General features: G+C 50.7%; 1 protein-coding gene across 1 annotated transcript in view; it reads right to left on the bottom strand.

Moving 5' to 3' along the window:
- Positions 1-22,006, bottom strand: part of LOC309548200 (gametocyte-specific factor 1-like) — a gene marked incomplete at its 3' end in the record, with an annotated part of 388,446 nt that overhangs the window by 321,251 nt on the left and 45,189 nt on the right. The window contains exon 2 of the mRNA XM_082248155.1: positions 10,964-11,052. Coding sequence (XP_082104281.1) covers positions 10,964-11,044 — 81 coding nt within the window. The 5' untranslated portion in view covers positions 11,045-11,052. The remainder of the gene's footprint in view (positions 1-10,963; positions 11,053-22,006) is intronic.

Here is a 22,006-nt window from a genome sequence, read left to right as displayed (position 1 = left end):
GCCTTCCAAGTACGGTAATAGACCTTCCCCGAGGAATATTGCCTCGCGTCGATCAAAGTGTGAATGCCCTCACGGGAGAGACCCCTATCCCTCAGGACCTCGGTTTCAACAGCCAGGCCGTCAAAGCCAGCGACTAAAGCAGGATGGAATATTGGCCCTTGAGACCGGAGATCTTCTCGAAGAGGAAGACGCCACGGGGCGTCGACCGCCAAATGCACGAGGTCAGCGTACCAGGACCGGCGAGGCCAGTCCGGTGCCACAAGAATCACTGTGTATTGGTTCCGAGTTCAACCTGCGAAGGAACCCGGACAGCAATTGAAAACGGTGAAAACGCATACATCAGTCGATACTGATGCCACGGAGCTACCAACGCGTCTGACGCGTCTGCCCGAGGATCGCGCGGCCATGCCACGAACCTTTTCAAATTGCTGTTCAGACGAGACGCGAACAGGTCTACCTCCGGAAGACCCCACTTCGCGCACAATATCTGGAAGACATCCGGGTGGAGGGACCATTCCCCCTGGTCCAGGGACTGGCGGCTTCAGATAATCCGCCTGCCAGTTCTCCACCCCCGGAATGTGAACCGCCGATATCGCCGGGACGTGTGTCTCGGCCCAAGACAGAATGCCGGCCACTTCCCGCGCCGCTCGGGCTCTCTTGGTGCCCCCTTGGCGAATGACGTAAGCCACCGCTTTGGCATTGTCCGTCTGCACCCGAACCGGACAGCCCTGCAGCCTGTCCGTCCAATGTCGAAGGCAGAGATTTATCGCACGCAATTCCAGAATGTTGATCGGAAGGGAGGATTCCTCCTCCGGCCAATTTCCCTGGGCGGACAGAACGCCCAGAACACCACCCGAGCCGGACAGGCTGGCAGACAGGCTGGCATTCGTGGTGACCACCGTCCATGAGAGAGGACGAAAAGACTTGCCCCCCGACACCGCCGGGGACTGGAGCCACCACAGAAGATCCCTTCTGGTGCGATGGCCCAACGAAATCTGGAGATCCAGAGGGTGCGGTCGCCCGTCCCACCTGGACAGGATCTCCGCTTGGAGACCCCGCGTGTGAAACTGGGCGAAGGGAATCGCCTCGAAAGCCGAGACCATCAATCCCAGACATCTCATGCGCGTCCGGAGTGACGAGCACGTAACGTCCCTGAGGGACCTGACTTCTTCCTGAAGAGTCCTGAGTTTGTCGTCCGGTATGAAGACCTTCGCCTGGACCGAGTCCAGAATCATTCCCAGGTAGGGAAGACGAATCGACGGACACAGCGTCGACTTTGGAAAATTTATCGTCCAACCAAACTCCTGTAGAGTCAGCATCGTGACGGACAGGTCCTCCTCCAGACCCTGGCTGGTCGCAGACCGAACCAGAATATCTTCCAGAGATCCCAGGACAGAGATGCCCTGGGCTCTCAACAAAGCCAGAAACCGGTGCAAGCACCTTGGCGAAAACCCGTGGAGCCGAAGCGAGACCAAAAGGTAACGCCACGAATTGGTAGTGATCCTCCGCAATGGCGAATCGAAGGTACCTCTGGTAACCCTCGAAAAACGGGATGTGAAGGCACGCATCCTTCAAGTCGATGGAAGCCATGAATTCCCAAGGAACCAGGGCAGCCACCACCGACCGCAGGGATTCCATGCAGAACCTGCGAACCCGCACAAAGCGGTTCAGAGCCTGTAAGTCCAGAATTGGACGTACCCTGCCCTCCTTCCTGGGCACAGTGAACAGATCGGAAGAGAACCCCCGAAATCTGTCCCAATGAGGCACCGGAACCACCTGAGGGAAAAAATCCGCTCTCCGGCCGAGAGAGAAAACTCGATCTTGTAGCCAGAACGAACGAATATCTGAACCCACCTGTCGCGAACACGGGCCAACCAGGGTTGAAGAAAAAACCGAGCAAGCGTCCCCCCACCCCAGAACTGGGTGATGGCGCCCCTTCAGGCCGCATCGTTATGGGCAGCGGGTTCGGACTGGCCGGACTTCTGCTTACCTGACCACGGCTTCATTTGGGAGCCTAGACCTTTGAACGGCTTGCCCTTATAGTGCGCCCGAAAAGCACGAAAGGACCCCGGAGAGGGCCGAAAAGAATCATGCTTCTTACCAGGAGCCACCATAGCCTTGTGGGATTGGGGCAAGAGCGTGCTCTTACCACCCGTGATCCCCTTTATCAGTGTATCCAAGGATTCTCCAAAAAGGCGAGATCAATCATAGGGCAGATTGGCTAAGGTCTTGCGCGAAGATTGGTCCACAGACCAACACTGCAACCAAACCAGGCGGCGAGACAATACCGCCACACTGTGTACACGTGCAGCCAACGGTACTATATCCAAGTCCGCATCACACAAATACATGACACCCTGATGGATTTGATCCACCATATCCAATGTCGCCGGTGAGGCCGAATCAGCCACCAGGACGCGTCTAAGCCCCTGCGTCCAACTCGCGACAGCCTGGGCTGCCAGAAAAGAAGCAAATAGAGCTTTTAGCATAGAACTCGCAATAGAATAAGTATGACGGGCAAAAGACTCCAGCCTCCTGTCCATGGCATCCCGGAACACCGGGGCATCCTCTGCAGGAATCGCAGCGGACTTATTCAAAACCGCTACCGCGCGACCCACCGGAGGCGGTACACACCACCGCTCATCAAAAGCGGGAGTGAAAGGATAACGCAGCTGAACCTACTTGGCACAGCAAAAGGCTTGCGTATAGTGCGCCATTGTTCCCTAACAGCGCACTGAAAATCATCAGTGCAGGGAAAGACCTGCGATGCCTGGCGTCTTTTCCGAGTCCCCCAAGCTGCCAGGGCAGCAGGAGGACATGGTTCATCCTGCAAACGCAGCGTTTGTTCAATAGAAGCAACCAATTCATCCATGAGTTTAAGCTCTTCAGACGAGCCAGGGGGAGAATTATCAACCCCTTTAACCTCAGCCTCCACCTCGGACCCCACAAGATCCAGGGAGGAACGGGACCCCGATAAGGAGATCCCAGCCATAGTAGCCCCATCACCATTACCCTCTGAACCAGAGGGAATTGAAAAACTCTGGGCCGTTTTGTGGATTGAGCAGCCATAAGCATTTTCACCTGAGCAGTAAGGTTAGCCACAACCTCAGCCAAATCCCCCCCTGGGAGAGAAAACAGCAGACCCTCGGCCTCCCACCAAGTGGCAGGAGATCTGCTTCCCTGCGAATCCATTGCCCCCAAATAATATGCTGGAGAATAAAGGGTTAACTGCCACTTTAACAAGTGCGGCGAGCGCAGCCCACCGCACACACACACTAGCACAAGAAGACCCCCACAGGGATAAAAAGCTCAACTCAGGCAAGGATATAGGGATAGAGAGGATAAAAACCTGGATAGACCACTGCTGCCTCGATCGGTGCGCCCAGGGAAAAGGAATGATGCAACTCAGGGCGCTTTATCAAAGCCTATGGAAGGCTACAAGAAAATGGCCGCCTGCAGTGTTAACATGCGGCCGGAGCGAGCGCAGCCAAAATGGCGCCGAAAACGCCGCTCCTCCACCTCAGTGAAGTGAAAAAAACACACCACAGTATAGTAAAACATGGCGGACTGCCGCAGCGGTCGCTGTAATGTGCCCCAAACACGATATAATCATGCCCCACAGCACACAGCCTGCCACACAGTCACAGTCTGACACAGATAGTGCAGCACAGCCCCCCCTCCTTGCAGCCCACAGCATGCAGTCAGAGAGATAGGGAACTTAACAGTGTGAACACAGGCAGGGTTACACAGTCCCAGACTGACACCCCCCAAACAGACAGGTCCCCACACAAATACACTTACCTCCTAGACGGCGTGGGGAACCCGCACAGGCGAACAAGCCATTGCACATGTGACAGGGAGAGTCGCATTCAGGACGCAGCAAAACTGGGGTTGAGAAACCGCACAGCGTCCAGTGAGGTAGCCACCTCACCATAGCATCCCTGCACCGAACAGGGATGGGTCGTTCATTGTGCCAGAAGCATTACCTGACTGAACGCTCGAAGGCAGGCTGGGAAGCCACTGACCCACAACCTGCGACCAGGGGGATCAGCCCGAGACCCAGCCTGCACGAATCCTCTTCATCAGAAGAACTAACTAATGCTGACAAAAATAACAGCTAAGTAAAGAGAGAGAAAAAACTCAAACAAAAATCAAAAAAGAACAGAGAAAGGCTGAGACAAAATACTCCTGACAAGCTAGACATTGAAACTGAGATATGAAACAGGAAGCAGGAGGGTATAGACTGAGGGGACCACCCCCTGGGGTGGGGATATGTTAAAAGCTTTAATATTGACATATTCTGTTGCCTAGCTACTCCTACGGAGCAAAGTCTAATACCCCATTGTGACGAATATGAAGATGGCGGCGACTGTCGGAGGACGTAAGAGAAAACGGAATTTTTGTAAAATCTTACCTGTAAAATTCCTTTCTCCGAGTCCTCCGACAGTCGCCGCCCCTTCATATTCATCAACAATGGGGGTTAATGACCTTCTCCGTAGGAGTAGCTAGGCAACAGAATATGTTAATATTAAGGCTTTTAACATATCCCACCCCCACGGGGGTGGTCCCCTCAGTCAATACCCTCCTACTTCCTGTGTCCATACCTCAGTTTCAGTGGAATAGCAGTAGAGTATATAATCAAACCCCAAAAGAGGGGCGGGGGCGGCGACTGTCGGAGGACTCAGAGAAAGGAATTTTACAGGTAAGATTTTACAAAAATTCAGTTTTCTCTTACGTCCTCCGACAGTCGCCGCCCCTTCATATTCATCACCAATGGGGACATCCCATAGCAGTGTAAACATGAGGGGTGGGAAACGCAGCCGCGCCCAAGGCAACGCCGTCTCCACAGAGAAAGGAACCTTACCAAGGGAAGGAACCCAGCCGGGTAGCATGAAAAAAATTGCTCAACAGGAGCAACAACCCAGGAAAAAACAAATAACTCAGGGATAAAACGCTATCCCAAACAGCCAAGGGCCCAAAACAAGGGACCCTAAGGTACTGCCGCACTAAGAACCTTGCGGCCAAAGGAAGCATCAGCCGATGCCTGAACATCCACCTTGTAGAACTTAGTGAAGGTGTGAACGGACGACCAAGTCGCCGCCTTACACACCTGGGCCACGGAAGCCCGATGATGACAGGCCCAAGACGTACTCAAAGATCTAGTAGAGTGCGCCTTCACAGGCATAGGAGGAACTTTCCCCTTCAAAGCATATGCCTGTTCAATGGTCTGTCTGATCCATTTGGCGATGGTAGAAGCCGACGCCGCCATGCCCTTCCGAGGACCCTCATGAAGGACAAATAAGGAGTCCGACTTGCGAAAGGATTCAGTCGACGTCAGGTACACCCTGATCGCCCGAACATCCAGAGAGTGCAAATCCACCTCCTTCGGATGCTTGGGCGTCGCGCAGAGCGAAGGGAGGACAATATCCTCATTGAGGTGAAAATCAGAAATCCGTTTCGGAAGAAAAGAAGGGTTAGGTCGCAAGACCACCTTATCCAGGCGAACGACCAGATACGGAGACCTGCAGGACAAAGCTGCCAGCTCCGACACCCTGCGAGCCGAAGTGATCGCCACCAAAAAGGCGACCTTCTTGGACAACATAGCCAACGAGATCTTCCCGATCTGTTCAAAAGGAGCATGTTGTAACACGGATAGAACGAGATTCAAATCCCTCCTAGGAGGGACCAGATGTCGCACCCCTTGAACAAAAGTGCCAACCAAGGAGTTAGATGCCACAGGACGTTGAAAAAGAACGGCCAACGCAGACACCTGACCCTTAAATCGTAGCCAGCGCCAAACGCTGGACAACACCCGTTTGAAGGAAGGACAACACCCGAGACACCGAATACGTGCGAGGGGAATGCCCCCTGGACTCACACCAGGCAAAATAGGCCTTCCAAGTACGGTAATAGACCTTCCCCGAGGAAGACTTCCTCGCATTGATCAAAGTGTGAATGACCTCAGGGGAGAGACCCCTATCCTTCAGGACCTCGGTTTCAACAGCCAGGCCGTCAAAGCCAGCGACTGTAAAGCAGGATGGAATATCGGCCCTTGAGACAGGAGATCCTCTCGAAGAGGCAGACGCCACGGGGCGTCGACCGCCAGATTCACGAGGCCTGCGTACCAGGACCGGCGAGGCCAGTCCGGTGCCACAAGAATCACCGCGTGCTGTTCCGAGCTCAACCTGCGCAGGAACCTGGACAGCAGTTGAATCGGTGGAAATGCGTACATCAGTCGGTACTGATGCCACGGAGCTACCAACGCGTCTGACGCGTCTGCCCGAGGATCGCGCGTCCTTGCCACGAACCTCTTTACTTTGTTGTTCAGACGAGACGCGAACAGGTCCACCTCCGGAAGACCCCACTTCGCGCACAACATCTGGAAGACATCCGGGTGGAGGGACCATTCCCCCTGGTCCAGGGCCTGGCGACTCAGATAATCCGCCTGCCAGTTCTCCACCCCCGGAATGTGAACTGCCGTTATCGCCGGGACGTGAATCTCGGCCCAAGACAGAATCTCGGCCACCTCCCGAGCCGCTCGGGCACTCCTGGTGCCCCCTTGGTGGTTGATGTAGGCCACCGCTGTGGCATTGTCCGTCTGCACCCGAACCGGACGGCCCTGCAGCCTGTCCGACCAACGTCGCAGACAGATTTATCGCTCGTAGTTCCAGAATGTTGATCGGAAGGGAGGATTCCTCCACCGACCAAGTTCCCTGGGCGGACAGAACGCCCAGGACACCACCCCAGCCCAACAGGCTGGCATCCGTGGTGATCACCGTCCATGAGAGAGGACGAAAGGACTTGCCCCCCGACACCGTCGGGGACTGGAGCCACCACAGAAGATCCCTTCTGGTGCGATGACTCAATGAAATCTGGAGCTCCAGAGATCGCGGTGGCCCGTCCCACCTGGACAGGATCTCCGCTTGTAGACCCCTCGTGTGAAACTGGGCGAAGGGAATCGCCTCGAAAGCCGAGACCATCAATCCCAAACAGCGCATGCACGTCCGGATGGACAAACACGGAACGTCCCTGAGGGACCTGACTTCTTCCTGAAGAGACCTGAGTTTGTCTTCCGGCAGGAAAACCCTTGCCTGGACCGAGTCCAGAATCATCCCCAGGTAGGGAAGACGAACCGACGGGCACAGCGTCGCCTTTGGAAAGTTTATCGTCCAACCAAACTCCTGCAGAGTCTGCGTCGTGATGGACAGGTCCTTCACGAGACCCTGGCTGGTCGCAGACCGAACCAGAATGTCGTCCAGATACCCCAGGACAGATATGCCCTGGGCTCTCAACAAAGCCAGAACCGGTGCAAGGACCTTGGTGAACACCCGTGGAGCCGAAGCGAGGCCAAAAGGCAGCGCCACGAACTGGTAGTGATCCTCCGCAATGGCGAATCGAAGGTACCTCTGGTGACCCTCGAAAATGGGGATGTGAAGATACGCATCCTTCAAGTCGATGGAGGCCATGAATTCCCCCGGAACCAGAGCAGCCACCACCGACCGCAGGGATTCCATGCGGAACTTGCGAACCCGCACAAAGCGGTTCAGAGCATTCAAGTCCAGAATCGGACACACCTTGCCCTCCTTCCTGGGCACGGTGAACAGATTGGAATAGAACCCCCGAAATCTGTCCCGATGAGGCACCGGAACCACTACTCCCTGAGCCCGCAAGTCCCGCACCGCTAGGTGCAGATCCCGCAAACGCTCCGGAGACAGTTGAAGATTTGAGGGAAAAAATCTGCTCTCCGGCCGGGAGAGAAACTCGATCTTGTAGCCAGATCGAAAGATTTCCTGAACCCACCTGTCCCGAATGCGGGCCAGCCAGGGTTGAAGAAAACCGAGCAAGCGTCCCCCCACCCCAGAACTGGGTGAGGGCGCCCCTTCAGGCTGCACTGTTATGGGCAGCGGATCCGGACTGGCCGGACTTCTGCTTACCTGTCCACGGCTTCTTCTGGGAGCCTTGGCCTTTGAATGGCTTGCCCTTATAGTGTGACCGAAAGGCACGAAAGGAACCCTGAGAGGGCCGAAAGGAAGCGGTCTTCTTACCAGGAGCCGCCTTAGCCTTGTGGGATTGGGGCAAGAGCGTGCTCTTACCACGCGTGATCCCCTTAATCAGAGTATCCAAGGAGTCGCCAAAAAGACGAGATCCGTTATATGGCAAATTAGCCAAGGTCTTGCGCGAAGACTTGTCCACAGACCAACACAACACCGCCCCACTGTGCACACGTGCAGCCAACGGTACTATATCCAAGTCCGCATCACACAAATACATGACACCCTGATGGATTTGATCCACCATAGCCAGCGTCGCCGGAGGGGCAGAATCAGCCACCAGGACGCGCCTAAGCACCTGTGTCCAATGTGCGACAGCCTGAGCTGCCATAAGCGAAGCAAAAATAGCTGAGCATAGAACCGGTAACCGAATAAGTATGACGGGTAAGAGACTCCAGCCTCCTGTCCGTCGCATCCCGGAACACCGGCGTATCCTCAGCAGGAATCGCAGTAGACTGATTCAAAACCGCCACCGCGTGATCCACCGGAGGTGGCACACACCAACGTTCATCAGTAGCGGGCGTGAAAGGATAACGCAGCTTGAACCTACTTGGCCCAGCAAAAGGCTTCCGCAGATTGCACCACTTTTCACTAACAGCGCGCTGAAAATCATCAGTGCAGGGAAAAACCTGTGAAGTTCTGCGTCTCCGCTGCGTCCCATAGGAGGCTAAAACAGCAGGAGGACATGGCTCATCCTGCAAGCTCAGTGTTTGTTTGATAGAAGCAACCAATTCATCCATGAGTGCAAGCTCTTCAGATGAGCCAGGGGGAGAATTATCAACCCCTTCCACCTCAGCCTCCACTTCTGATCCCACAGGAACGGGACCCCGACAAGGAGACCCCAGCCATAGCAGCCCCATCACCCTCACCCTCGGAATCCGAGGAAATAGAAACCCTGGGCCGTTTTGTGGATTGAGCAGCCACAAGCATTTGCACCTGAGCAGCAAGGTTAGCCACAACAGCAGCCAAATCACCCCCTGGGGGGGGGGAAACAGCAGCCCCTTGGCCTCCCACCAAGGTGAGAGGAAATTTGCTTTCCTGAGAATCCATGCCCCCCAAAAAAAAAAAAAAAAAAAAAATTTAGCAGGAGAATAAATAGCAACTGCCCCTTTAAAAGCGCGGTCAGCGCAGCCCACCGCACTCACACACTAGCACAAGCCCCCACAGGGAAAAGGCACAGAAACTCAGGCAAGGATTTGTAGGATAGAGAGGTAAAAACCTGCAGAGACCACCGCTGCTGCTGCTGCCTCGATCGGTGCACCCAGGAGAAGAGGAAGTGATGCAATCAGGGCGCTCTATTAAAGCCTATGGAAGGCTACAAGAAAATGGCTGCCTACAGTGTCAGCATGAGGCCGGAGCGATCGCCGCCAAAATGGCGGCGCTTGGCGCTGAAAAGCGCCGCTCCCGCCCACAGTAAAAAACACTATCACATGCAGTGTAATAAAAAATAATGGCGGACCGCCGCAGCGGTCGCCGCAGTATGCACAAACATGACACACATCATGCCCCGCAGCACACAGCCTGTCACACATGAAGAACAGCACACATTCTGATCCCAGAGATAGTGCAGCACAGCCCCCCTCCTTGCATGTCACAAAGTGCAGCCAAGACAGACAGGGATTCCAGCAGTGTGAACAGGGTCAGGGTTACACAGTCCCAGACTGACACCCCCCAAACAGACAGGTCCCCACACAGATATACTTACCTCTTAAAAGGCGTGGGGAACCCGCACAAGCGATCAAGCCACTGCACATGGGACAGGGAGAGTCGCAGCCAGGACGCAGGAGGATTGCGGAGCGATACCGCAAGGCGTCCAGTGAGGTAGCCACCTCACCTAGCATCCCTGCAGCGAGCAGGGATGGGTCGTTCATTGTGCCAGGAAAAATACCTGACTGAACGCTCGATGGCAGACTGGGAAGCCACTGACCCACAACCTGCGACCAGGGGGATCAGCCTGAGACCCAGCCCGCACGATCCTCTTCATCAGAAGAACTAACTAAAGCTGACAAAAAAGAACAGCTAAGTAAAGTGAGAGAAAAAAAACTTCAAATAAAATCAAAAAAAGAGAAAAGGCTGAGACAAAATGCCCCAGCATAGAGACATCCAGCTACTCCTGACAAGCTAGACATTGAAACTGAGGTATGGACACAGGAAGTAGGAGGGTATTGACTGAGGGGACCACCCCCGTGGGGGTGGGATATGTTAAAAGCCTTAATATTAACATTCTGTTGCCTAGCTACTCCTACGGAGAAGGTCATTAACCCCCATTGGTGATGAATATGAAGGGGCGGCGACTGTCGGAGGACGTAAGAGAAATTTATATTTTATTATATGGGTTTGTTGTAACCTCAATGTATATGGCACCATTAAAATCCTATGCCCCCCCCCCCCTTCTTTTTCAATTTCCTGGAATTCGAGTGGTGCACATGTGATGATCCAGTGGTTGTTTGGTGACACTGCGTCTCTCACCTCCAGCTCGCTGGCTCTCTCACCTTTGCTCCACGGAATGTGCATGAAATTATTATTCAATTTAATTGAATGAAGGTGCCCTGTTACTTTTTAAACCAAAAGCCGTATGCATTGGATCATATATATATTTTTTTTTTTTCTTTATTATCCAGCGCTGCACTTTTATATAGAATTATTAAGTTGTTAAAGTAACAGGGGCCTGTAAGTGAGCTTGTATGGTTAAGCAATGAGATGGTCTTCTGAAAATTTAGAGGTTTTCATGAGTGGGTTTGGCTAGCATTGATGAGGGGTATGCAAAATGTTACTCTTACATGCTTCTTTGCATGGATGAGCATAGAGAGCGTCAACATGAGGAGGGACTAGTATTCAGAATTCCACAAATAATCTAAAATTGCATTTTCTTTAAAGTTGCATGTTTTAACAAATCAGATGAAAACACATACCTGACATGTCATTAAGTGCATTCGCAGCTCAGTTCCACGGACCTTGTGTTCTGTATTAAATGGACAGACAACGTAATCCATGACTCCACCTGTCAAGCAAACATGTAATTATATGAAAAAATAAGTAAGCAGTGGCAAACTTTTAGCCAAGGAAGTAAAACTTCTAAAGTTCTAAGGTTTACCTGTAAAATCTCCTTACCACCTCTATACTGGTCACTTTAACCCCCTTCCTACCCAGGCAAATTTACAGCAATTAGCGTTCTCGCACTTGGAATAACAATTGCGCAGTCATGCAACACAGGACCCAAATGTTTTATTTTTTTTTACACAAAAATTACAAGTATAGCTTTCTTTTGGTGGTATTTAACCGGATTACGACCGCCCGCCGCAGATGTAGTGCGGCAGGCAACGCTCACAGGCAAATCGCTGTAACTGTTTGGCGCTCCCTCCCTGGACTCAGTCCCCGCAATGGTCTGATTCAGTACAGAACCGATCAGTCATCAAATCCAGGCCAATGATTTTTGGCCTGGTCCTTGGTGATCAGTTCTGACCAATGACAGACCGACCTGTGCCTGTGTTTTGTAAATACAGGCACAGGAAATGGTGCTCTTCCCTCCTGGAGCCCTTTTCGGTTCCAGCGTGAGAGAAGAGAGCATCAACTGGAAGTACACCAAACAGAACACTTACACACACTAGATAGGCACATTTAACCCCCGATCAACCCCCAGTTAACCCTTTCACCCCCTGTCACAGTGCACACTATATACAGTATATAGCGGTTTTGCTGATTTCTTTAATAGTGTGCCTTGTGACTTCATTTAGCGCTAGCGACCGTTAGTTTCTGTCCCAATAGGTTTAGGGTACCCGCCACCCCCCCCCCATTAAGATTTAACCCCCTGATCACACCCAGTTAACCCCTTCATTGCCCTGTCACAGTTTTACTTTTATAGTGTACAGATCTTTTTTCTGATCACTAGATTAGTGTCACGGATTACATTACTTAGCGTCAACCTAAGATCCCCGCCGCATAGTTAGAAATCTTAAGCCCCGTACACACGCACAGATTGTTGGCCGTAAATTGTCGGCCAACGTCCGATCTGCCGATTGTAGGCTTGTTAGTATGATGCTTCCGACAACCAACTGTGAATTTTCGGCCGAAAATAATCTGGTGTGCATGCTATAAAATTTTTGTTGGCCAACAAAGAACGGCCGATTGTTCCTCAGTCAGTACAGATTTCGGCAGACAAAAATCAGATGAGCAAGACTGGGCATGCTCAGAGAAGAAAAAACACAGGGAAAGTCAATCACATGACATCACTTCTGAAGTTGGTTTTTGTTGGCCAACAAAAGTCTAGTGCAAGTCTAGAGCACATTTCAACCAACACTGGACAAAAGACGGCCGATCGGTTGGCCAACAATGTGTGTGTGTGTACGGGGCTTTAGTTAACCCTTTGATTGCCAGTAACACACACCAAACACCTCCATTACTAGTATAGTATCTGAACGGATCAATATCTTTGATCTGATCAGAACTATACTAGCATCCCCAATAGTTTAGGGTTCCCAAAACGCAGCGTTAGCAGGATCGGTCACGACACCTGCCAGCACCTGCGTTTAGCCCCTCCGCTCAGCCCACCCCACCCAGAAGTGCAGTAATCAAAAGATTACTGTCACTTCCAAAAACACATCACACAAAAGCGCAGCGTTAGAGTAAGGACTGATCTCTGCTAGCATTAGCAGTTTTTTTTTGTAGCGGTTGAAATAGTCCGACAACCAGGTGCTTTTTTTACCTGAGAGTCGCACTAAATTTAGTGGCCAAAATGTCCAAATGGAGGTACACTAGTGAAGAGGCCTACAGGATACTGACCATGTCCGATGAGAGCGATGGGGACGTCTCACTGGCAGGGTCAGTATACAAACCTGTAGACAGCAGCAGCTCCCTGACCGATAGCTCTGACGACGGGAGTGGTCCCTGCCAAGGTCAGGCGAAACAGACCCCGTTCTGGAGTTGCTGAGGTGCAGCGATCGCAGGGTGCTTGCATGGAGCAGAGTCTTGATACTAGTGCCACTCAAACTTCTGGTGAACTGGCAAGCACCAGCGGCCTAGTACACCCTGGTCATAGTGAAACCGGCACTGCAGTAACACTTGGTGACGTGGCAAGTCCCATAAGTGCAGTTCAAGCTGGTGCGGCGGCCAGCACATGTAGTCCCTGATGCGCTGGCATATCCTGATTGGTAGACCACAGAATCTGCAGCGCCCGACTTGTAGATTCCCGACAGTCAGTGGGAGAGAGCCTGCTTGAAAAAATTGCTTGCAGTGAAGTGGAGGGTTACAAAGAATGTTTCCTTTCTGTCCTCCCTTCACGCAGACATGACGGTCCAAATTCCTACGGGAACTGGTGTTTTGGAGAAGCCCCTCGTGTCCACGAATACTACCTTAATATGGGAGGGGTGGACCTAAACAACCAGTTGATGGTGCAGTACTTAATTGCCCGTAAGGCCAGACGCTGGTACAAAAAAGTGTTTATTTCAATTGGCTTTGCCGAGCGCTTTTCTGCTATACAAAGCGTAAGGACGAAGTGTATCCTTCCTACAATTCCAGTATCCAGGAGGTGCTCCAGCCCAACTTCCCTTACCAGATGCAGTGAGCCGGCTGCATGAGAGGCATTTTCCACATGTCCTCCTGAGTACCCCTACCCAAACACACCCCCAAAGATGATGTCATGTCTGTAGGAAGCGCGGATTTAGGCGTGACACCGCTATTGTTGTCCCTTCTGTCCTGACCAACATGGTCTCTGCATCGGGACTGTTTCGAACGCTATCACACACTAGTGAAGTTTTAGCATAGGGTACAGCACAGCACACACAGGGTCTCGAAAGATGTTTGATGGTTATCGTCATTTTGAGAGACCCTAAGCTGGAACGTTAAAAGTCACAAAAAAAAAACCTAAAATAAAAAAGCCAAAAATAGTTGTCGTTTGAGTTAATTTTCTGTTCTTACTCTGCTCTTCTACTTTTACTGAACTTTATTGTTACTGTTTTTCATTGGTAACCATTTATTACTTTTCAGGTACCAATGTAATGTTTTATTTTTTACTGTTCTATTGTTAACCAGTTTGCCTTGCAGGTACACCCATCAGCTGCCACACTGATTTATATATATTCGTTTGCGCTCAGCATATATAGAAAAATCTATGATGGCAGCACTGTAGGAGATGATTTCACCACCGCAGTTAAAAAAAAAAAAAAAAAAGGCATACATGGCTTTCATCATGTATGCCCAATATTAGAAAAGTGGGTGGATGTTTTGGGTGATCTAATCATGGGGATACTACACATTTTCTGGTGGAGATTTCTTCATCCACATCGATCGATGTGGATGAAGGTATCTGTTAGGTTCTCTTTTTTTCTTACACCCCCCAGGCTGCATGAAAAAAAAAAAAAAAAACTACAATATATGCCGAACAAGGACTAGCAATGTACTGGTATGTTGCTGGACTTTGAGTGGTTATACCAGGGTGCCTGCAGTTTTAGGCATCATCTTAGTATAGTTTTTTACAGCCAGCGGTTGGCTTACATGTAAAAGCAATCCTAGAAGATAATTAGCTTTTACAAGCAGTGGGAGGGGACTCCCCCTCCCACTGCTTGTGGGAGGGGGGGGGCCGGGGGGGAGTCCCACATAGAGACGCAACCGTAGAAAAGGCAACGCAGTACCCACATCAGAGAAAGGAATCTTACATGCACCGTAAGAGAACCTACTGGTCAACAGAAAAAAACAAAGCTCAACAGGAGCAACAGCCCAGGAAAGCAAATACCAACAGCCAGGGACCGAGAAAAAACTCAAGGGTCCATAATGGCACTGCCGCACTGAGAACCTTGCGGCCAAAGGAAGCATCAGCTGATGCCAGAACATCTACTTTGTAGAATTTGGAAAAAGTGTGCACCGACGACCAAGTCGCAACCTTGCACACCTGGGCCACCAAGGCCCGATGCCAATAGGCCCAAGACGCACTCACAGATCTGGTAGAGTGCGCCTTAACAGGGAAGGGTGGAACCCGTTCCTTCAAGGTGTAAGCCTGTTCAATGGTCTGTCTGATCCATTTGGCAATAGTCGCTGCGGATGCAGCCATGCCCCTCCGAGGTCCCTCAGGAAGGACAAAGAGTGAATCCGTCTTCCGAAAGGATTCCGTAGACGACAGGTAAACCCTGATCGCCCTGACAACATCCAAGGAATGCAGAGCAACCTCCTTAGGATGTTTAGGCTTCGTACAAAGCGAAGGCAGGACAATGTCCTCATTAATGTGGAACTCAGGGACCACCTTAGGAAGAAAGGAGGGATGCGGACGCAAGACCACCTTATCCCGGTGAATCACCAAGTACGGAGAACGGCAGGATAACGCTGCCAGTTCCGACACCCTGCAAGCCGAAGTGATCGCCACCAAAAAGGCAACCTTCTTGGACAGCAGAGGCAACGATATCTTCCGTATGTTTTCAAACGGAGCACTCTAACACGGATAGAACCAAGTTCAAGTCCCATGGAGGTTGAGGCTCCTTCCTGGGAGGAGCCAAATGTCGCACACCTTGAATGAAGGTGCGAACCAGAGAATGAGACGCCAAAGGGCGCTGGAAAAGAATAGCCAGTGCAGACACCTGGCCCTTGATCATGGCCAGCGCCAGGCGCAGGTCCACACCAGACTGGAGGAAGACCAACACTCTCGACACCGAGTACGAGCGAGGGGAGAACCCCCTGGACTCACACCAGGCGAAATAAGCCTTCCAGGTACGGTAGTAGATTTTACCAGAGGAGGTTTTCCTAGCCTTGACAAGGGTAGGGATGACCTCAGAGGAGAGACCCCTGTCCCTCAGGACCTGGGTCTCAACAGCCAGGCCGTTAAAACCAGTGACTATAAAAGGAGGATGGAAGATCGGACCCTGAGACAGGAGATCTTCCCGAATGGGCAGCCGCCACTGCCAGGTGAACAACGTCGGCGTACCAGGACCGGCGTGGCCAGTCCGGAGCCACCAGAATCACCAGGTGCGGTTCCGAGGCTAACCTGCGGAGGAACCTGGATAGCAACTGGATCGGAGGAAAAGCATACATCAGCTGATACTGATGCCAAGGGGCCACTAACGCATCCAAGGCGTCTGTCCTGCAAGGTCCAGAGCTTGTCCTCTGTCAAGAACACCTTTGCCTGAGCAGAGTCCAGAATCATTCCCAGATAGGGAAGACGAAGCGATGGAGACCACGTCGATTTCTGAACGTTGATGGTCCATTCGAACTCCTGGTGCGTCTGTACTGTAGTGGACAGATCGCGCACTAGGTCCTGGCTGGCACGTGATCTCAGAAGTAGATCGTCCAGGTAACCCAAGACCGCAATGCCCTGAGCCCTCAGCAGGCCCAGAACCGGCGCCAGCACTTTGGTAAAAGCCCTTGGTGCCGAAGCGAGACCGAAAGGTAACGCCACAAACTGGTAATGGTCCTCTGCGATAGCAAACCGAAGGTACCGCTGATGACCCTCGAAAATGGGGATGTGCAGGTACGCATCCTTAAGATTTATCGAGGCCAGGAATTCCCCTGGGCCCAGGGAGGCCACCACCGAACGGAGAGACTCCATACGGTATTTTCAGCGGTTCAGCGCTTTCAGGTCCAGAATAGGATGCACTTTGCCCTCCTTTCTGGGCACAGTGAACAGATTGGAATAAAACCCCCGAAACCTGTCCCGATGAGGCACCGGGACAATGACCCCCTGAGCAAGAAGGTCCTGAACCGCTCGGTGCAGGTCCTGCAGACGCCCCGGAGGCAAATGAAGATTTGAGGGAAAGAATCTGTCCGCTGGCCGGGAAAGGAATTCGATCTTGTACCCTGATCGAATGATTTCCTGAACCCACCTGTCCGATATCCAGAGCAGCCAAGGTTGGAGGAAACTGCGCAAACGTCCCCCCACCCCTGAAACGGGTGAGGGCACCCCTTCAGGCAGAGGCGGACTGACCCGCCGAGCCGGCATTGCCCGACTTCTGCTTACCCACCCAGGGTTTCTTCTGGCCGCCCTGGGCCTTGAAGGGCTTGCCCTTGGATTGGTTCCGAAAGGCACGAAAGGACCCCTGATTGGATCTAGGCGCAGAACCCCGCTTGCCTCGAAAGGACTTGTTCTTCGGGTTCTGGGGCAGCATGGTGCTCTTGCCCCCCCCCCCCGTGACGCCTTTTACCAGGGTATCCAACGCCTCGCCAAAAAGGCGAGAGCCAGCATAGGGAAAATCAGCAACTGTTTTCCGTGAGGACTGGTCCGCCGACCAGCTCTTCAGCCATATCAGTCGCCGGTTAAGTACCGAGACGCTAGACAGGCGTGCTACTAAGGGGGCCTCATTTAAGGCCGCATCACACAAATACATGATTCCCTGGTGGATTTGATCCACCATTTCCAGTCGGGCAGGCGGAACATCATCAGACACAAGGTTGCTCCTAAGCACCTTGGTCCAATCAGCCACCGCCTGAGCCACCAAAACGGACGCGAAAACAGGTTTGAGCAACGAGCCCGACTCCATATAGGAATGGCGGGCCAGAGACTCCAACCGCCGGTCCGTGGGATCCCGGAAAACCGTGGAATCCTCCGTAGGAATCAAGGTAGCCTTGTTTAACACAGCCACAGTGTGATCCACCTGCGGGGGCACACACCACCGTGATTCCGTAGCCGGTGCAAAGGGATAAAGCAATTTGAACCGACTAGGCACCAGGAATGGACGTTTTATAGTGCGCCACAGTTCATTAACAGTGTAATGAAACTCAGCCGGACAGGGAAACACCTGCGCCGACTTGCGGGTCCTGTGCGTCCCAAATGAGGACACAACGCCCGGAGGACTGGGCTCATCCTCCAAATGCAGTGTTTCCTTCACAGAAACAATTCATTCATGGTCGCCCGCTCTTCAGGCGACCCCGGGGAGGAGGTATCAACCCCCTCCACCTCTGCCTCCCCCTCAGACCCCAGCGAGTCCAAGGATGAGCGGAACCCTGAAAAGGGCGCGCTCGCAGCAGCAGCAGCCATATCACCATCCGAATCAGAGGACAGAGACAATCTGGGCCTCTTTTTAGCAGCACGTTCAGCCATCAGCATTTCCACGTTGGACACCAAGGTCGCTGGGGGAAATTTTCTATCCTGAGAATCCATTGCCCAATGTGACAAAAAACAACAGTGCAAGAAGTTTGTACTGTCCCTTTAAGAGCGCTGCGGAGCACGCAGCCCACCACTACAGCTACAGTGACAAAGACCCCCAACCAGGAGAAGAAAAAACTGAGCCAGAAGTGACAATACAGAAAGATATTGAGAGCGATAACCTGCAGTGCTCCGCAGAGTTTTGCCACCGCTGTCCTGCATCAGAGGAAAAGGAAGTGCTGCTAAAGTAGGCTGAACATAGAGGCTGCATGACCCAGGGAAAATGGTTGCCCCATAGGAATTGTATGGAAGGCTCCTCAAAAATGACCGCCGAACATGCGGCCGGAACGATCGCTCTGTGACCGCAAAATGGCGGCGAATGGCGCCAAAACCAGCATGTAGTTTGCCCATAGAGAAGTCAAACATGCCTGCCCATACTTAAAATGGCGGACCGCGCGGATTCGCCCGCTGCGGTCACCACACATTCAGTCTGCACCCCCACAAACACCGAAGTGATACAGGGAAGGGGACCCCCAAAAAACACACAGCACCGCAGCGCATGTACAGGCAATCCCCACAGGCACAGCATCAGGGAGGCACACAGGCACAGACATGGGGAACACACAGCAACACAGACTGCCACCCCAGACAGAGGCCCCACACAGAAGTACTTACCCGTACCAGATGGCGTGGGGAGCCTCTCAGAACGGAAAGCCGCTGTCCTCAGCTGACAGGGAATGCCGTTAGCCAGGGACATTGCACTGCAGAATCGCAGATGCGTCCAGTGAGGTAGCCACCTCACGGCTGCATCCCTGCTGCGAACAGGGATGGGTCGTTCATAATGCCAGGGCGAACCATAGCTGAACGCTCGATGGCGGGCTGGGGGTCCATCTGACCCTCTGCTTTGGAGACCCAGGGCGGTCAGTCCGAATCCCAGCAGCGCATGAATCCATCTTCTTCCGAAGAGTCGACTAAAACTAAAGCTGACAAAATAAACAGCTAGTAAAGTAAGAAAAAAACGGACATTTTCAAAGAAAATCAAATAAAAGATATAGATAGGCTGAGACTGTAGCCCCAGCACAGGGAAGCCTAACTACTCCTGACGCTAGGCAGATTAAAACTGAGTTGGGACAGCCCCCATGGGTGTGTATATGCTAATGACTTTTGTTTTTGACTAAGTCTATATGCCTAGCTACTCCTGCGGAGCGGAAGTCAATACCCAACAGTGATGACTTAGAGGAGGCGGCGACTGTCGGAGGACGTAAGAGAAAAATGATTTTAAAAAAAATAAATAAATAACAGGGAAGGTGTCAAAATATCAAAGAAAAATAAATAAAAAAAATAAATTCAAGCCCCCCTGTCCCCCCGTGCATGCACGCAAAGGCGCACGCAAGCGTCGGTCTAGTGTCATATGTAAACCGCAATTGCAGCAATTGTTGTCGCTGCACGGGCGTGCACAATTTTAAAGCATATCATGTTTGGCACCTACGTACTCGGCATAAGATCTTTTAAATTTTTCCAAACAATTAGGAAATTTATTGTGTATTTTGTGCATTAAAAATTTAAAAAAAATTCATTTTTTTCGCAAAAATTGCGTTTGGAAAATCTGTGCGCAAATACAGTGTGACAAAAAAAAAAAAATTGCAACATCCACCATTTTGTTCTGTAGGGTCTCTGCTTTAAAAAAAAAAAAAAATACAAAAATATTTGGGGGTTCAAAGTAAATTTCTAGTAAAAAAAATATTTTCTCATGTAAACAAAAAGTCACAGAAAAGGCTTTGTTTTCAAGTGGTTAGAAGAGTGGGTGATGTGTGGCTAAGATTGAGCATAAAATGCCAGGACAGTTCAAACACCCCCCAAATTACCTCTTTTTGGAAAGTAGACACCCAAAGCTATTTGCCGAGAGGCATATCGAGTCCATGGAGTATTTTATATTTTGCCCTAAGTTTCGGGAAGATGACAATTTTTTTTTTTTATTTTACACAAAGTTGTCACTAAATGATATATTGCCCACGCATGCCATGGGTATATGTCAAATGACACCCAAAAATACATTCTGCTGCTCCTCCTTAGTACAGGGATACCACATGTGTGAGACTTTGGGAGCCTAGCTGTGTACGGGACCCCAAAAACCAATCACCACCTTCAGGTTTTCGAATGGCGTAAATTGCTTATTTTACTTCCTCACTACCTGTCACAGTTTCGAAGGCTCTGAAATTTCAAGATAGCACAACCCTCCCCCCCCCCCCCCCCAAAAAAAAATACCCCATTTTGCAAAGTAGACACTCCAAGCTATTTGCTGAGAGGCATGGCGAGTCCATGGAATTTTGTCACAAGTTTCAGAAAAATTATTTTTTTTATTTTACACAATGTTGTCACTAAGTGATATAATGCTCACACATGCCATGAATATATTTGAAGTGATAAACCAAAATACATTCTGCTGTTTCTCCTGAGTATGGGGATACCCCATGTGAGAGACTTTTTGGCAGTCTAGCTGCGTACAGGACCCCGAAAACCTATCACCGCCTTCAGGCTTTCGAAGGGCGTAAATTGTTGATTTCACTCCTCACTACCCATCACAGTTTTGAAGGCCATGAAATGCCAAGATAGCAAACCCCCCCCCCAAATGACCCCTTTTCGAAATGTAGACACCCCAGGGTATTTGCCAAGATGCATGGTGAGTATTTTGCAGCTCTCATTTATTTTGGAGAATGAAGGAAAAAAAAAAGGAAAATGCATTTTTACCCTCTTTTTTCAATTTTCAAAACTTTGTGAAAAAAAGTGAGATCTGCAAAACACTCAACATGCCTCTCAGCAAATAGCTTAGGGTGTCGACTTTCCAAAAAGGGGTCATTGGGGAGGGGGGGGGGGGTTGTGCTGTCTTGGCATTTTATGGCCTCCGAAACTGATGGATAGTGAGGAGTAAAATCAACAATTTACGCCCTTGGAAAGCCTGAAGGCGCTGATTGGATTTCGGGGTCCTGTACACGGCTAGACTGCCAAAAAAGTCTCACACATGGGGTATCCCCATACTCAGGAGAAGCAGCAGAATGTATTTTGGGGTGTCATTTCACATATACCCATGGCATGTGTGAGCAATATCTAGAAAAAAAACGTAAAATTGGCCCAAGCCCCAAAAAGGGTATATACATCACAAAAATAGAGAAAGTATGGGTTTTAGGGCCCAATTGAAACGAAAACCAAGAGACCATTTTATAAAAAATTTAACATTTTATTTAGATCATATAAAAATATAATGTGTAATACATGAGGGATTACTGAACACCAAGAGACAAATCCACAAAAAAAAAAAAAAAAAAAAACCACAGCACAGAAATTTACCCCTAATAGGGGCTAATACATGCTTCAAGCTGATGTTGGTGCGAGAAGTCTGTTATGCGGTTTGAAGGTCCCAATCAGCCAACGCGTTTCGCATCGGGCTTGGTCAGGGCCAAAGAGACCGAGCAATACCGATATTTCTGTAATATGTACATATACAATAAACATCATAAATTAGATCATGTTATATATAGATAGCTTCAAAAATATTTTCAATATCCAGTTAGTAACATCAAATTTACATACAGATCTATATACTGTGCGTAACATCATTAGTCAGAGTCCCTGTGGGCATCTCATACCAACCTTGCTGTATATCGTGTTAGTCATGGGCAGAACATCTAGACTCCTGTATTCATAAATATCTTGTGAGCACCAAAATGGTACACCAGACCAATCTAAAATTACTGATCCTTAGGTTTATGTAGGTTCCCCATATGTTGTAAGGTGGTCTTTATACCCCTCTATCTGGACGTATCCTCATAGTAATTTGACTCAGTCAGCACAGACGCTGCATCCTGGCTGAAAATAATGATATACTTCAATAAGAATG

The sequence above is a fragment of the Pelophylax lessonae genome (assembly GCF_965119305.1).
Source record: "Pelophylax lessonae genome assembly, chromosome: 2".
NCBI classification, from domain to species: Eukaryota; Metazoa; Chordata; class Amphibia; order Anura; family Ranidae; genus Pelophylax; species Pelophylax lessonae.
The sequence above is the reverse complement of the archived record's forward strand: the minus strand, read 5'-3'. Positions and strand labels throughout refer to the sequence as shown.